This window comes from Sardina pilchardus, chromosome 2 (genome assembly GCF_963854185.1).
Source record: "Sardina pilchardus chromosome 2, fSarPil1.1, whole genome shotgun sequence".
Taxonomy (NCBI): domain Eukaryota; kingdom Metazoa; phylum Chordata; class Actinopteri; order Clupeiformes; family Clupeidae; genus Sardina; species Sardina pilchardus.
In genome coordinates this window covers 45204572-45221416 of record NC_084995.1, presented here as the reverse complement: position 1 = coordinate 45221416, position 16845 = coordinate 45204572, and the positions used below count along the sequence as shown (strand labels likewise).

The 16845-nt window shown below is 49.1% G+C and overlaps 1 protein-coding gene across 1 annotated transcript in view; it reads right to left on the bottom strand.

The window, feature by feature from the left end:
- LOC134099884 (supervillin-like) overlaps positions 1 to 16845 on the bottom strand; it is a 71876-nt gene that overhangs the window by 34328 nt on the left and 20703 nt on the right. Inside the window, exons 9-19 of the mRNA XM_062552913.1 lie at positions 16489 to 16674; positions 13485 to 13522; positions 13167 to 13231; positions 12043 to 12179; positions 11371 to 11520; positions 9543 to 9819; positions 8453 to 8539; positions 6842 to 7066; positions 5309 to 6101; positions 2114 to 3089; positions 1077 to 1212 (exon numbers count right to left, since the gene is read on the bottom strand). Of these exons, the coding sequence (XP_062408897.1) occupies positions 1077 to 1212; positions 2114 to 3089; positions 5309 to 6101; positions 6842 to 7066; positions 8453 to 8539; positions 9543 to 9819; positions 11371 to 11520; positions 12043 to 12179; positions 13167 to 13231; positions 13485 to 13522; positions 16489 to 16674 (3070 nt within the window). The remainder of the gene's footprint in view (positions 1 to 1076; positions 1213 to 2113; positions 3090 to 5308; positions 6102 to 6841; positions 7067 to 8452; positions 8540 to 9542; positions 9820 to 11370; positions 11521 to 12042; positions 12180 to 13166; positions 13232 to 13484; positions 13523 to 16488; positions 16675 to 16845) is intronic.

The following is a 16845-nucleotide window of genomic DNA, read 5'->3' as shown; positions in this document are numbered from 1 at the left end:
CCTACAGTGTACAGCTCTAACCATCCATACAGCGTACAGTTCTAACCATCCTTAGAGCTAACCACTATAGCCCATCACCATCCATGCAGCGTACAGCTCTAACCATCCCTACAGAGTACAGCTTTAACCATCCCTAGAGCTAACCACTGTAGCCCATCACCATCCATACAGCGCACCGCTCTAATCATCCCTAGAGCTAACCACTGTAGCCCATCACACACACACAAATGTATCTTCACATAGCTGCTAACTGAATTCAGAGTGATGGTTTGATTGGATTACTTTTCCTTCACATGCCCAGGTGTTAGTATCTCATTGACCAACACAACACCTTGCCAGTAAAGTTCCATTTTGGAATCATTCATATTCACCCATGAGCTCACTGAAACACACACACACACACACACACACACACACACACACACACACACACACACACACACACACACACAGTCTAGTCAATTGAGCCTATCCTGTCTGTCCTCAGGCAGGTGTATGATGGGATTAAGGAAGGGATTGGGGTTTGGGGTGTATGAGATCAAAGCGCTAGATTATACTCTACCCTCCAAAACTCAAGGACAGTGTGTGTGTGTGTGTGTGTGTGTGTGTGTGTGTGTGTGTGTGTGTGTGTGTGTGTGTGTGTGTGTTGAGACAGTAACAAATTATGACAGCAGGCTCTGCCTCATATGCAGTCTATTCTGCTCCACTCCACTTTGGAAAATGGGGAAGAGAGAGAGAGAGAAAGAGAGAGAGAGAGAGAGAGAGAGAGAGAGAAAGAGAGAGAGTAAGAGAAGATTTCACAACACAAAACCTGTTCACAACACACACATTCACTCACTCACTTGCACATTCACACACACACACACACACACACACACACACACACACACACACACACACACAGCAGTATGCAGCAGGCCAGTTAACTCACTCAAATTAGAATTAGAACACACACAGGCCATGAAGTACAACTCTGAGCAGCAATCTGTACCATCATCAATTAGCACAAGTCAACAGTTAGCACTAGTCATCTATTAGCACTAGTTAACAGTTAGCGCTAGTCAACAAGTTCTCACCTTCTTCCTGGAGTCTTGCTCCTGCCATATTTGGGCATTGCTGTCGCTAGCAGATACCACTTCCTGAGCAACTTCCTGTTTCTTATTGATTCTGTTCTTCCAATCCTCCTCACCACTCTTCTTCAGGAGAGCCAACCTGGCAGACACAAATGCGGACCTATAACTTTGTCTTCACAGCAATCAGCATTATCAACCACACCACTCTGACACACACACACACACACACACCACCACCACCACCTCTCACTCTCTCACACACACACACACCCCCCCCCCCCCCCACTCAAATTGACTAAACAATGAACAATTAATTGTTTTCAAGGATTAATCGCAAACAATTCTGATCAATCAAGTGTCTAAACTTCCAATTGTCTCCAGTTACTCCAATTTGAGCATGTTCTGCTTACAGTACTTCTCTATGGCAGTAAACTAAAATTATTGAACGTGTGAATATCTTTGGTGTGTGGTCAACACAAGATATTTATGAATATCTTTGGTGTGGTCAACACAAGATATTTGAGGATGTCATCTTAACACACACACCCCCAGACACACACACCAGTCCCTCCTCTGCCCGTGGCTGTCCCCGTCTGATGGCCGAGATTTCAACCCCGAGTTTAAGAATAGCTCCTTTAGCTCAGCAAAGCGGCAGCAGCGCCCTACTTACACCCACACACCCACACACACACACACAGCACTGTCTCACACACACAACACTGTCACCACTCTTGCGAGTAGACATTGGCCATAGACATGAACCAGTCCAACCAATCACTGACGCCATTACTAGTCTCAGCCAGTTCTTCTGTCTTATTCCAGCCAATCAATGAGTATCAAACTCCAGGCTTATCCAATCCCAGAGCATCCTGGGGCCATCATCTGCTGTCTCTCAATCAGCTCAATCCTCAATTTACGGCCAACCAATCAGACAGACGTATTCCTTAAGCACACACACACACACTCTCTTTCTTTCATTTAAACACACAATCTCTCCCTCTCTCTCTCTCTCACACACACACACACACACACACACTTACCTCTCCTTGATGGATAAGGAGCTCATGTCTTCAGCAGACTCTGGCTGTGTCTCCCTGGAGCCGGCGGGGAGAGGGGGCTGTGTGGCGGCGATCCTGCCCTGCGTGGGGCTCACCTGGCTGGGCTGCGCTGCGGCGGGGGGCCCTGGGGCACCCTGGAGGCCCTCGGGGGGTGGCAGGACGTAGGACTGGGGCTTGGGCTGGGGCACCGGGGGCTGCTTGGGGGCAACTGCAGGCTGGGCTGGGGGCTGTTGAGGATAGCCAACAGGGGGGGCAGGTTTGGGGTAGGTGGGGGGTGGGGGCTGGGTCTGGGCTGGGGGCAGTTGGGCGTACTGTGGGGCCTGTGGTTTTGGGTAGGTAGGCGGAGGGGGCTGACTCTGAGGTGGGGGCAGTTGAGTCTGGGGTGGGGGCAGTTGAGGCTGGGGCTGGGGCAGTAGTGAGTATGGCGGAGCTTGAGGTTTGGGGTAGGGGGGTGGGGGTGCCTGCGTCTGAGGCGGTGAGTAAGGGGGAGTAAGAGGGGTGGCCTGGGCCGTTCCGTACGACTGCCTCACGGGGGTGTGTGTGTGTCCATACGGCGGAGTGAGTGTGTGTGTGTGTGGCGGTGGGGGTGGGCTGTAAGGTAGGGACTGCGCCTGTAGGTAGGTCTGTGGTTTGGGCTGTGGAGGGCCGTGCGTGTGGGGGGGGGCTGTAGGTTTGGGCTGTGTCTCTATATAAGGCTGACTCTGGGGCTGTGAGTGTGTGTGTGCCTGTGCGTAAGGTTGCCCGTGTAGGTACGGCTGGGCTTGCGGCTGTGTGTGTGTGTAGAGCTGAGCGGGAGGTGAGGCAGGTGTGTAGGGGTGTGTGTACGGTTGAGCAGGGGGTGAGGCAGGCGTGTAGGGGTGTGTGTATGTCTGAGCGGGGGGTGTGAACGCCGGGCCTTGCTGCAGGTAAGGAGCTGCTTGTACCACTGGCCTCCCTGAAGGGCTCGGATGGAGCACATCTGTGAACACACACACACACACACACACACACACACACACACACACACACACACACACACACACACACAGAGTCATATCACAAGGTCAACAACGTCATGATATCCACACATTTCCTGTGCAGGTGAAAGGATGATTGTGTTTAGGAGTGTGCGTGTGCCTGTGTGTATGTGCAAAAAGATTAAGTCTGTGTCTGTTTGTAGGTGAGAGCCAGGGACAGAGATTGACTAAGTCTGTATGTGTGTGTGTGTGTGTGTGTGTGTGTGTGTGTGTGTGTTAGCATGTGTGTAAGATTTGGACTCACTGAGTTCATTGACACAATCAGTTGACACAATGATAGATGCTGATTGGTTTGACAGTGACTTGATAGGTGTGAAAGAGAGAGAGAGAGAGAGCTTGAGTAAGACTGCAGTATGTGTGTGTGAAAGAGAGAGAGAGCTTGAGTAAGACTGCAGAATGTGTGTTTGTGAGAGACAGTGTGTGTAAATGACCTACAAAATGTGAGAGAATAAATGGAGTCGATGCAGGGACACGAGAGAGAGAGAGAGAGAGAGAGAGAGAGATAGAGAGAGAGAGTGTGTGTGTGTGTGTTTTAGGGGAGTCTATCTGTCTGTCTCCTGCCTTATGACCCTACACACGTACATAATCAACTGTCCAGACAAACACACATTTGCTACCCACACAAACACAGAGGTGCATCGTTCTCCCTGTGTTTCCCTTTCTCTGTGTGTGTGTGTGTGAATGTGTGTGTTTCTCTCTCTCTCACACACACACACACACATCACAGCGAAAAACGGACAGACAGAGAACGCATAATCCTTGTGTGCATCAGAATCAATCAGTCATGCAGAGAAAGAGAGAGAATCTGTGTGTGCATCAATGGAATGAAATACATGTACACAGAACGCACCCACAGACACACACACACAGACAGAGACACACACACACAGACAGGCACACACACACACACACACACACACACACTTCCAACCAGCCCCTAATCGTGCCATTCTCCCAAAAGCAGGAGAGTTATAATCTGATCTGGCCCTGAGCATGTGTGACGGTCCTGAGCGTGTGTGTGTGTGTGTGTGTGTGTGTGTGTGTGTGTGTGTGTGTGTGTGTGTGTCCTGAGCGTGTGTCCCCCACACAAAGGCAGCTGCTGGGTAATTTATGCTAATGACATGCAGCCCCGGCACACTGTCAGGCCAAGCTGGGTTCAGCCAATCACAAGTCGGCTAGAGCAGGTCTGAGCCAATCAGCACCCAGTCAGGGGCGGGCCCTGCTAATGGGAAGCCGGCTGGAGGGACGAGCAGTCGTGTGTGACAAGAACCCCAGTGATGAGACAATAAGAACACACACACACACACACACACACACGTACCCCAACACACGAAGCACACGAAGTGATCAGACAATAAGCAAGCACACACACACACACACACACACGTACCCCAACATACGAAGCCCAGTGATCAGACAATAAGCACACACACACAGACATACACACACACACACATGTATGTATGTACCCCAACACACGAAGCCCAGTGATCAGACAATAAGCGCACACACACACACGCGTACCCCAACATACGAAGCCCAGTGATCAGACAAGAAACACACACACACACACACACACACGTACCCCAACATAGGAAGCCCAGTGATCAGACAAGAAGCGCACACACACACACACACACGTACCCCAACATACGAAGCCCAGTGATCAGACAAGAAGCACACACACACACACACACTCATATGAAGCCCAACACACGAAGCTCAGTGATCAGACAATAAGACCACCACACACACACACACACACACTCATATGTATCCTAACACACACACACACACACAGACGCACACACACTCATATGTATCCCAACACACACACACACAAGCATGCAAACATATACTGTATATAGGTTCATACATGCCCCAACATACATACGTACATATATACACCCCAACATACATATGTACCTCAACACACACAAACACACATGTACATATATACATGCAAGCATGCATGTACACTACTCACACACATTCCAGACGCACACACACACATACACATAAGCACACAATTAGCCATGCACACAGACAGACACACACACAGGCATGAACACTCGTCCTTTTAAAATGCCCCTGCAGTCGTGTCTGTGCGTGTGTGTGTGTGTGTGTGTGTGTGTGTGTGTGTGTCTCCGCTCATCCTTACCTGATCCAGTGTGTCTGTCGCTGGGTTCTCGGTCCTTGTGCTGGGCTGTGAGAGTGTGTGTGTGTGCGTGAGGGGGTGAGCGTGTGTGTGTCTGCGGCTCTGACACTGCGGTGCTCTCCCTCAACCACTCCTTCTCCTGTTCACGTTCTTTTTCTCTCTCTCTCTCCCTCGCTCGCTCCTGTTCTTTTTCTCTCTCTCTCTCCCTTGCTCGCTCCTGTTCTTTTTCTCTCTCTCTCTCCCTCGCTCGCTCCTGTTCTTTCTCTCTCTCCCTCTCCCTCTCTCTGGCAAGCTCTTGTTCTCTCTCTTTCTCCTTCTCCCTCTCTCGCTCCCTCTCCCTCTCTCGCTCCCTCTCTCGTTCTCTAGCCTCCCTCTGTAGCTCCCTCTCTCGCTCTTTCTCTCTGTCCAGGCCTCTCTGCCTCTCCCACTCTCTCTCCCTCTCTCTCTCCCTCTCCCTCTCTTCCTCCCTCTCTCTCTCCCTCTGGACCTGCAGCTCCTGCTCGGTCTTACTGGCTGTCAGAGTGGCAGGGTGTGTGCGTGTGTGTGTGTGTTCATGTGTGTGAGGAACGGGACGAGTGTGTGTGTGTGTGCCCGGCTCCTCTCCCTCCAGCAGTGGCTGCTTGGACCTCCATGCTCCCTCCTCCCTGGCTCCGCCCCACCACTGCCCATTGGCCGAGGGCTGGGGCTGCCCGCCTCTGCTGGGCCCTGATTGGTGGGTGTGGTCTGAGGGTGGTGGGGATTGGCGGTCAGTGCTGTCAGACAGACTGAAGTATCGGACTCCTCCCCTCTCATAGGGCTGTGTAATTAAAAACACCACATTTCAGTCTCAATTACAACGTGCTAATATTTTTAAAGCAGGCTAATGTGGCTAAAGGGTGCTAATATCTTTCAAGCAGGCTAATGTGGCTAAAGGGTGCTAATATTTTTAAAGCAGGCTAATGTGGCTAAAGGGTGCTAAAATCTTTAAAGCAGGCTAATGTGGCTAAAGGGTGCTAATATGTTTAAAGCAGGCTAATGTGGCTAAAGGGTGCTAATATGTTTAAAGCAGGCTAATGTGGCTAAAGGGTGCTAATATCTTTAAAGCAGGCTAATGTGGCTAAAGGGTGCTAATATTTTTAAAGCAGGTTAATGTGGCTAAAGGGTGCTAATATTTTTAAAGCAGGCAAGCAGGCTAATATGGCTAAAGGGTGCTAATATTTTTAAAGCAGGCTAATGTGGCTAAAGGGTGCTAATATGTTTAAAGCAGGCTAATGTGGCTAAAGGGTGCTAATATGTTTAAAGCAGGCTAATGTGGCTAAAGGGTGCTAATATTTTTAAAGCAGGCTAATGTGGCTAATGTGCTCTCCCTTAGATAGGAATCAAGTGCACCCCCCTTGCTCTACAGAGGGAAAATACTATTCCAATTATAGTAATATTTTGTACACTTTTATTTCATTTTACAATTCATGGTGGGTTTCCAAAACGACTGCATGAATAATCTCAATCTCAATATTGTCCAAATTTGTTGTGATTGGTGCCCTAGTGGAGCAGCCTTACTCTCTCATTGGCCGGGACCTGAGGGGGCGGGCTGTATGGCGGCAGCCTTACTCTCTCATTGGCCGGGACCTGAGGGGGCGGGCTGTATGGCGGCAGCGGTGGCTTCTCCAGGTGGGCGGGGCCAGCAGTCGCTGTGGATGCGGCGGGCACCGTGGCAACAGAAGCCTGGGAACTCGCCACGGCAACAGAGCGCACCAAAGATGCTGAGAGAGGCTCTAGCTTGATCTAGATATAGGAGAGAGAGAAAGGGAGGTAGAGAGAGAGAAAGAAAGAAAGAAAGAGAGAGAGAAAGAGAGAGAGAGGGAGAGAGAGAGAAAGATGCAGGAAGAAAAAGAGGGAGAGGGAGAGAGAGAGAGAGAAAGAGAGAGAGAGAGAGAGAGGGCAAAAGGAGGGAGACCGTAGTAGAAACCAGAATTATACATTGAGGTGATTTAGACATGTCAACATCTGACATATACACACACTGATACACATGCTGATCGATATATAAACACACACAGATACTTGCACCAGAACACTAAAAAACATGGATGCACACACAGACACACAAATAGGACCATAAGACATGCACACACACATGGACATACACACACACACACACACATCTGATTACATTCATCTCTTATTCACAGGCACACGCAAATGCACTAGTGGCCATCACACACAGAGATGTACAGACATACAGTACATACACACACACACACACACACACACACACACACACACACACACACACACACACACACACACACACACACACACACACACACACACACACACACACACACACACACACACACACACACACACACACACACTCGCGCGCGCGCTCGCACAGCTTCCTCCCATGACTCAGATGGTAAAATACACATACATGTAAACACACACACACTGCTTTGTTCCATGACTCAGATGGCAAAATACACATGTAAACACACACACACACTGCTTTGTTCCATGACTCAGCTGGTAAAATAATTGAACAGTTTACTCTGTACCATTCAGACTACTTATCACAGGACACACACTCATGCACAGGGTCTCCAGTTGTGTGTGTGTGTGTGTGTGTGTGTGTGTGTCTAAATGTGTGTTTTGGTGTGCTGGAGCATGTACTTGTGCCCATGTTTGAGTAGGTTTCTGTAAGTCAGTGTGTGTGTGTGTGTGTCCCTGATAAGTCACATCTGGTTAGGTCTGTTTTTCAAGAAAGATGCTCAGAGTTACTGATATTAAAAAAGCTAGCAACTGCTCCAACACACACACATGCCATGAGAGATGCACACACACACACAGGTGACCCAGTTCAGTCACAGTGCTGTTGGTCTATTCTCTCGGCTCTACTCTCACACACAGCTGAGCTCTCATCTCCACACACACGCACACACACACACACACACGCACACACACACACACACACGACTGCCGTCACCACGGGGCTGCTTGGCCCTCATGACAGGATGCACGTCAGAATGTCACAACAGCAGTTAATGAGCAGCACACAGTCTGGGCCAATCAGACTGCTTCATGGAACCCATCGGCCAATCACAATGACCCTTCATGCAGTTGCTGATCTGTCATCCAATGGGAAGCTGCAGGTTGAGCAAGGGCTCTTACTTGCTCTCCCTGTGGTTGCTCTAAAGAGCTGTCAGTCACAGGGCTGCGCTCTGTGACAGCAGTGGGTGGGACTTCCTGCTCTAGCTCCTGTTAGGGATAGGATGGAGTCACTCGTCACTCACAGAACAGGAAGTAGAGACAGCCAACTCCTTTCGTTCTCTCACTCTCTGTCTACAATACAGGTCAGGGTGTGTGTGTGTGTGTGTGTGTGTGTGTGCTTGTCTATGGGTTTGCGAGCATGTGTGAGCCTGGATGAGGCTCTGCAGATCCATCATTTCTGAATCACCAAAAACCCAGGATCCAATCACAATCGCTTATTCAGCATTGGGCGGGCTTTATATGATGACCGACAGTGCAAAGCATTCAACACAACCAATGGCTGTGCTGTGCTGACTGACAAAGCTATGGGTGTACATGTACGTGTGTGTGTGTGTGTGTGTGTGTGTGTGTGTGTGTGTCACAACAGCAGTTAATGAGTTTGTGTTTGTTAAACAGATATGGATTTGCATGTGTGTTTGAGTGTGTGTATATGTATGTGTGCGTGCTAAATTGTTCATAAAAATTAAACTCAATTGCAATTTTACAAGCCCAATTAAAACCTTATATTTAGGCTGGGTATTGAAATGGTCTGTTTGACTAAATGGCACCCTCTCTGGCAACCCCAATTGAACTTCAATGGCTTTGCCATATTTGACATCACAAGTAGGCTTTGTTCTAATTCGCCCATTTTTTAGTGGCTATTTCTAACTTCAAGATTTCTGCATGAAGGAGGGCACAACCATGCCTCATGTTCATGCTCATGTTCAATTGATCAAAAGCAAAACCAAGACAAAAATTATTTCCATTCGGTCACCTTTAAACAGATATGGATTGCCATGTGTGTGTGCGTGGTTGTATGTGTGTGTGTGTTAAACAGATACGGACATGCGCGCGTGTGTGTATTTTCATAATCCTCTCCTCACCTCCAGCACCTCCTTGTGTGTGTGTGTGTGTGTCTGTGCGTTCATCTTCACCTCCTCACCTTCGGCACCTCCTTGTGTGTGTGTGTGTGTGTGTGTGTGTGTGTGTGTGTGTGTGTGTGTGTGCGTACCTTCAGCACCTCCTCGTGTGTGATTGGCTGTGTCTGGGAGCGGGCTTGTGCACGGCGGGCCTTGGTGTCATGGGGGCGTGTCCCGGCCTCCGGTGGGCGTGTCCCAGCCTGCTGTGATAATTGGTTGAACAGCGCCATCTTCTCAGCCAGGCTGAGACTTGATTGGTCAAGCTCGTCTGGCCCCGCCTCTTCTTCGCCTGGCCCCACCTCTCTGGGCGGAGCCCCATCCTCCCGTTCCTTTGAGGTCGAACCATGAGCTGAAGAAGCAGCTTGTAGGCTAACACGCACACGCGCACGCGCACACGCACACGCACACGCACACGCACACGCACACGCACACGCACACGCACACGCACACGCACACGCACACGCACACGCACACGCACACACACACGCACACACACACACACACACACACACACACACACACACACACACACACACACACACAAATTCTTAATTTGGGTAGGACATCATGGTAGGACCCACACATTGCTCTAAGAGTTAGTTATAGCCGCTAGGCATTAATCAGTGATACACACATCAAGGTGGCATCTACTTTTCCAGATCTTTCCCCTGATCTGTAGTCTCCAGGCAGAGCAGCACTTTGCTAATTAGTTAGCCTTTCTCTTTACACTAGTCTGTAGTCCCCAGACAAAGCAGCACTTTGCTGTCTGTCGTCCACATACAGACATTTTATGTGCATGGCCCAACCGATTAAGATTAGGGACTTAATGTAACGTAAGAGTGTTGAAGGCATTACATTTAGTCATTCAGCTGACCCTTCCATCCAAAGTTTAAAATAAACAATCAACTCACAGGGGTTGGGTTTAAAATAAACAATCAACACACAGGGGTTGGGTTTAAAATAAACAATCAACACACAGGGGTTGGGTTTAAAATAAACAATCAACACACAGGGGTTGGGTTTAAAATAAGCAGTTTTGGTGTGTAGCACATATCCATGTAAGCATCAAAGGAGCAGTCAATTTCCACACACACACACACACACACACACGGCTGTACTGAGTGAGGGTGCACAGACAGACACACACACACACACACGGCTGCACTAAGTGAGGGGCAGGGCACACACACACACACACACACACACACACGGCTGCACAAGTGAGAGGCAGGGTGCACTCCTGTGTGTGTGGAGACAGAGGACTAGGACGGCTGTTGCACAGTCACGGCTCCACCAGCAGAGAGCGCCATTGGAGAGCACAGGATTCACACAGATCAGCACATGCTACCCCACAACACACACCCAGATTAGCACATGCGCCCCCACAACACACACACACACACACACACACACACACACACACACAGATCAGCACATGCGCCCCCACAACACACACACACACACACACACACACACAGATCAGCACATGCTACCCCACAACACACACACACACACACAGATCAGCACATGCTACCCCACAACACACACACAGATCAGCACATGCGGCCCCGCAACTAACATGGCAACAATCTCCCTCTCTCTCTACATCTCTCGCTCTATATAGATACATATTTCTCATGTACATTGTGACAAACTGAGCATGTAGATCTTTTTGTCAAGAATGTGTGAAGAAAGGGTTTTTGGAATTCTCTCTGATGTTTTTATTTATTTTTTGTTTAGGTTTGTTAAACAAAATGCTGCCATTGAGTGAAGCTTTGTGCTGTCCACTGTAATAAAGTGTATCTTAAAATCAAATCTCTCTCTCTCTCTCTCTCTCTCTCTCTCTCTCTTTCTCTCCCAGGCCACACCTTGCTGCAGTGCATGCTAGCTACACACACGGACACACACACGCTGGAGTACCTGAAGCTGTTGGTGGTGGTGCTGACTAGAGCAGGGCTGGGGACTCTGGGAAGTGTAGTCTGTACGGTGGTGGTGCTGACTAGAGCAGGGCTGGGGACTCTGGGAAGTGTAGTCTGTACGGGCACCAGGGCCACGGCTGGTGCAGTGCACCTTTACTCAGCAACAATGAGGAGAGGGCGTCACGGCAGCAAGCAGGGCACCATGGAAACGGGGACGCATGGGGAAGTGTGGGGTTGGGAAGACAGGTGTTGCCATGGCAACAGGAGCCAGAGGAAGTGGAGGGATGAAGTGGCAGTGGAGGACACAGAGAAGAGAGAGAGAGAGAGAGAGGAAGAGAGGAAGAGGAGAGTAAAAGAAGAGCAGAATAGGAGAGAAAGAAAGAGGGGAAAAAGAAGAAAGGGGAAGAAAGAAAAAAGTGCAGAGAAAGAGGAGTCAAAGGAAGAAAGAAGAGAAAAGAGTGAGAGTGAGAGGAGGAAGAGAAAAGAGAAGAGAGTGAGAGAGTGTGAGGAGGAAGAGAAAAGAGAAGAGAGTGAGAGAGTGAGAGAGGAGGAAGAGAAAAGAGTGAGAGAGGAGGAAGAAGTGGTGTCAGGTCAAGGGTCATTGGATGCAGCAGGGAGGGAAGAATGACACAAGTGCTCAAGTGTGCTGTTGACAGCAGAGGAAGTGACCTACGTGGTGGCGATGACCACTTCCTGTGGGGTGACGGGCTGGGTGTGCGAGCGTTCCAGGGCTCGGCGAAGACGGCGCTCCACAGCTGCATTCCGAGACCGCGGCTTAGGGATGATCCCCTCGGCAGAGCGCTCCAGCTCCTACACACACACACACACACACACACAGTTACTAGGCTTAGGGATGACCCCCTCAGCAGAGCACTCCAGCTCCTACACACACACACACACAGTTACTAGGCTTAGGGATGACCCCCTCAGCAGAGCGCTCCAGCTCCTACACACACACACACACACACACACACACACACACACACACACACACACACACACAGTTACTAGGCTTAGGGATGACCCCCTCAGCAGAGCACTCCAGCTCCTACACACACACACACACACACACACACACACAGTTACTAGGCTTAGGGATGACCCCCTCGGCAGAGCACTCCAGCTCCTACACACACACACACACACACACACACACACACAGTTACTAGGCTTAGGGATGACCCCCTCGGCAGAGCACTCCAGCTCCTACACACACACACACACACACACACACACACACACATACACACAGTTACTAGGCTTAGGGATGACCCCCTCGGCAGAGTGCTCCAGCTCCTACACACACACACACACACACACACACACACACACACACACACACACACAGAGTACGTGTATATGTCTATATGTGTATGTGTCTGTTTGTTTGTTTGTACTGTATATGTCTAGTCAAGTCAAGCTTATTTATATAGCGCATTTCATACACAGAGGTCATTCAATGTGCTTTACATAAACAAAAACCAAACAGTAATAGCAGATAAAAGAAAGCATAGATGGGCAAAGATTAACAATAAGAAAATAAAATGATAATGATAATAAAAATAATACAAATCATAAGGAATAAGGAATAATTAATTAGAAAACATATATGACTTAAGATAGAATATTTAAAAGACAGATACAGGTCTGTTCTGTCTAATTTAGCAAACCAGTGATGGTGATCCTTCTCAAACACGCAGAGCTGTTGCCACTCTTTGGAGATTCGTTGACGTACTGTAGTGTATGTGTGTGTGTGTGTGTGCGTGTGCGCGTGTGTGCGTGTGCGTGTGTGCGTACCCTGAAGAGGGACCTCTTTGCAGCCACACTCATCTTTGCCCTCTCATCCAACTTCTCCTCATCTCCTGCAAACCAGAAAAACACACACACAAGTGAACTACCTTGCTCGCTCTCACTCTCTCTCACACACACACAGTAATTGAAACTAATACTGATAACGGTACACTATTGATGGAGGGAGAGGGGGAAAGGGGGAGAGGACAGGGGGAGTAGAGGAAGTAGAGAGAGAGAGGGGGAGAGGACAGTGGGAGAGGGGGAGAGGAGAGGGGGAGAAGAGGAAGTAGAGGGGGAGAGGAGAGGGAATACTGAAGAGCTCACCTTCATTATTCTGGAGTTGACTGGGACTCAACCGGGACCTGGGGAAACACACACACACACACACACACACACACACACACACACACACACACATTTACATGCAATATCAAGCACCATCACTGCTAATTCAGTGCAACCCATAACAATGTCTGGAACCCAAGTTCATGTTGAGGCTACTCTACTGCACACCAGATGTGCACAGGTACAGTAGAGGCGCTAACTAGGGAGATCTCCCGTCTTAAGTGCATGGTTGAATACAGTAGAGGCGCTAATTAGGCAGATCTCCTGTCTTAAGTGCTCAGGTAGAACCAATACGGTTGAATACAGTAGAGGCGCTAATTAGGCAGATCTCCTGTCTTAAGTGCTCAGGTAGAACCAATACGGTTGGATACAGTAGAGGCGCTAACTAGGGAGATATCCTGTCTTAAGTGCTCAGGTAGAACCAATACGGTTGAATACAGTAGAGGCGCTAATTAGGCAGATCTCCTGTCTTAAGTGCTCAGGTAGAACCAATACGGTTGGATACAGTAGAGGCGCTAACTAGGGAGATATCCTGTCTTAAGTGCTCAGGTAGAACCAATACGGTTGGATACAGTAGAGGCGCTAACTAGGGAGATCTCCTGTCTTAAGTGCTCAGGTAGAACCAATACGGTTGGATACAGTAAAGGCGCTAATTAGTGAGATCTCCTGTCTTAAGTGCACAGGTGGGTACAGTAGAGGCGCTAATTAGGCAGATCTCCTGTCTTAAGTGCTCAGGTAGAACCAATACGGTTGGATACAGTAGAGGCGCTAATTAGTGAGATCTCCTGTCTTAAGTGCACAGGTGGATACAGTAGAGGCGCTAATTAGGCAGATCTCCTGTCTTAAGTGCACAGGTGGATACAGTAGAGGCGCTAATTAGTGAGATCTCCTGTCTTAAGTGCTCAGGTAGAACCAATACGGTTGGATACAGTAGAGCAGCTAATTAGGGAGATCTCCTGTCTTAAGTGCTCAGGTAGAACCAATACGGTTGGATACAGTAGAGCAGCTAATTAGGGAGATCTCCTGTCTTAAGTGCTCAGGTAGAACCAATACGGTTGGATACAGTAGAGGCGCTAACTAGGGAGATCTCCTGTCTTAAGTGCACAGGTAGAACCAATACGGTTGGATACAGTAGAGGCGCTAACTAGGGAGATCTCCTGTCTTAAGTGCACAGGTACAGTAGAGGCGCTAATTAGGCAGATCTCCTGTCTTAAGAGCACAGGTAGAACCAATACGGTTGGATACAGTAGAGGCGCTAATTAGGCAGATCTCCTGTCTTAAGTGCTCAGGTAGAACCAATACGGTTGGATACAGTAGAGGCGCTAACTAGGGAGATCTCCTGTCTTAAGTGCTCAGGTAGAACCAATACTGTTGGATACAGTAGAGGCGCTAATTAGGCAGATCTCCTGTCTTAAGTGCATGGTTGAATACAGTAGAGGCGCTAACTAGGGAGATCTCCTGTCTTAAGTGCTCAGGTAGAACCAATACGGTTGGATACAGTAGAGGCGCTAACTAGGGAGATCTCCTGTCTTAAGTGCTCAGGTAGAACCAATACTGTTGGATACAGTAGAGGCGCTAATTAGGCAGATCTCCTGTCTTAGGTGCTCAGGTAGAACCAATACGGTTGGATACAGTAGAGGCGCTAATTAGGGAGATCTCCTGTCTTAAGTGCACAGGTACAGTAGAGCAGCTAATTAGGGAGATCTCCTGTCTTAAGTGCTCAGGTAGAACCAATACGGTTGGATACAGTAGAGGCGCTAACTAGGGAGATATCCTGTCTTAAGTACTCAGGTAGAACCAATACGGTTGGATACAGTAGAGGCGCTAATTAGGGAGATCTCCTGTCTTAAGTGCTCAGGTAGAACCAATACGGTTGGATACAGTAGAGGCGCTAATTAGGGAGATCTCCTGTCTTAAGTGCTCAGGTAGAACCAATACGGTTGGATACAGTAGAGGCGCTAATTAGGCAGATCTCCTGTCTTAAGTGCTCAGGTAGAACCAATACGGTTGGATACAGTAGAGGCGCTAACTAGGGAGATCTCCTGTCTTAAGAGCACAGGTAGAACCAATACGGTTGGATACAGTAGAGGCGCTAATTAGTGAGATCTCCTGTCTTAAGTGCTCAGGTGGAACCAATACGGTTGGATTTTTACTCTCTGAAGCTGGACTTTTCCCACCTCAGAGAATCAGGCTACACCAGGTGTACCTACAATATGGGTCCTGATAAGAGTCAGGCTACACCAGGTGTACCTATGGGTCCTGATAAGAGTCAGGCTACACCAGGTGTATCTACAATATGGGTCCTGATAAGAGTCAGGCTACACCAGGTGTACCTACAATATGGGTCCTGATAAGAGTCAGGCTACACCAGGTGTACCTACAATATGGGTCCTGATAAGAGTCAGGCTACACCAGGTGTACCTATGGGTCCTGATAAGAGTCAGGCTACACCAGGTGTACCTATGGGTCCTGATAAGAGTCAGGCTACACCAGGTGTATCTACAATATGGGTCCTGATAAGAGTCAGGCTACACCAGGTGTACCTACAATATGGGTCCTGATAAGAGTCAGGCTACACCAGGTGTACCTACAATATGGGTCCTGATAAGAGTCAGGCTACACCAGGTGTACCTATGGGTCCTGATAAGAGTCAGGCTACACCAGGTGTACCTATGGGTCCTGATAAGAGTCAGGCTACACCGGGTGTACCTATGGGTCCTGATAAGAGTCAGGCTACACCAGGTGTACCTATGGGTTCATATTTTAGAATCTTCCTCATTTATTTGTATGACTTTGCATACTTTTGGCATCAAAGCCAAATCAAAGTGCTCAAAAAGGATTTTTTTTCAAGACTGTTGGAAACCCATTTCCAAACACATGGCTAAAATGCACCGATATCTGGACCCCATAAAAACACCAGGTGAGATCTAACTCTCTAAACTAAACAGTCTGAGACGCCTGATATGACCATTTCCTGCTGTACCGGTCGGACTCCAGCCGTTCGGCAGAGGTGATTGGCTGGGTGTGGAACCTCTCTGAGGACTTCCTGTCCTCTCCCGGGGTGATGTATCGGCGGGGCCGACGAGCGCCTCTCTCCCAATCAGCAGTCAGCGCCTCCCCCTCCATCGCCACGGCAACCACCACCGCCGACGGGTCCACCTTCACATCACTGAGAGGGGAGAGAGAGAGAGAGCAGGGAGAGAGAGAGAGGGAAGAGAGGGAAGAGAGGGAGAGAGAGAGAGAGCAGGGAGAGAGAGAGAGAGAGAGAGGGAGAGGAGAGGGGAGAGAGGAAGAAAGCGGAGGGAGGGAGGGAAGAGAGAGAGAGAGGAAGGAAGAAGAG